The 830-nt window shown below is 28.9% G+C and overlaps 1 protein-coding gene across 2 annotated transcripts in view; it reads left to right on the forward strand.

Annotated features, from left to right (window-relative positions):
• Nucleotides 1-830, forward strand: part of LOC106876751 (receptor-transporting protein 3) — a 35,831-nt gene that overhangs the window by 27,223 nt on the left and 7,778 nt on the right. For both annotated transcript variants that reach the window (XM_014925437.2, XM_014925438.2), the window contains exon 4: nucleotides 545-715. In XM_014925437.2, the coding sequence (XP_014780923.1) occupies nucleotides 545-715 (171 nt within the window). The remainder of the gene's footprint in view (nucleotides 1-544; nucleotides 716-830) is intronic.

An 830-nucleotide genomic window follows, 5' to 3' on the forward strand; every position in this document is an offset into this window, starting at 1 on the left:
CATACATACATACATACATACATACATACATACATACATACATACATACCTTAAAATAATTTTATTTTCAACTCAATGTTTAGTTTTTCTTTTTAAACGGTTTCTGTTTATTTCTCTATTATCCTCTCCATATTTGTTACTGTCCTTGAAGACAGTTTTGTTTTTAATTTTGTTCGTGTTTTGTATCTTTCTTGTATTAGTTTCCATTTATTCATTGCAAGTTTTTATTATAGTCTTGCAATTAATAGCTTTATAGTTGCATAAGGACGCTACTCTCTTTGTATTTATGACAAATATATTATATCTACAGTCATTATTTTCCTTCTTTTGCTCTCGTGTCCTGCTAATTCATTTAGATTCCAGTAGAGAATAATATAGCTATACTTTATTACTGGGATAGATAAAATCTTGATACCCGTTACTTTTTTGCAGTAATTTTTATTTAAAGTATTAACGCAACACATTTATAATATTTCTTCTTTTCTTTAATTTATGACGAGTTCAGTAATTCCTAGATATTATTTTTTTCTTATATTTGTTATAGCAATGTGGTCATGGTTGGACTTCGATGAAAGGCAGAGTTATATTTTGGTTTCATTTGAATTTCGCAACTAGTTCTGGTTATGTGATGTTTAAATTATATGGCCAACAATGCATGCGATGTAAAAATGGTTGTTATGAACCAGCAATGTGGTACCCTGAAGAAGTTGTAAAAGTGAGTGAATTAACTTTCCATTATTACATTTGTCTCTGCTTCTGTTTTCGTCTCGGTCTGTCTGTCTCCACTCTCTATTCTCCCTCTGTCTATATATATATATATATATATATAT

This window comes from Octopus bimaculoides, chromosome 12, assembly GCF_001194135.2.
Source record: "Octopus bimaculoides isolate UCB-OBI-ISO-001 chromosome 12, ASM119413v2, whole genome shotgun sequence".
Taxonomy (NCBI): Eukaryota; Metazoa; Mollusca; class Cephalopoda; order Octopoda; family Octopodidae; genus Octopus; species Octopus bimaculoides.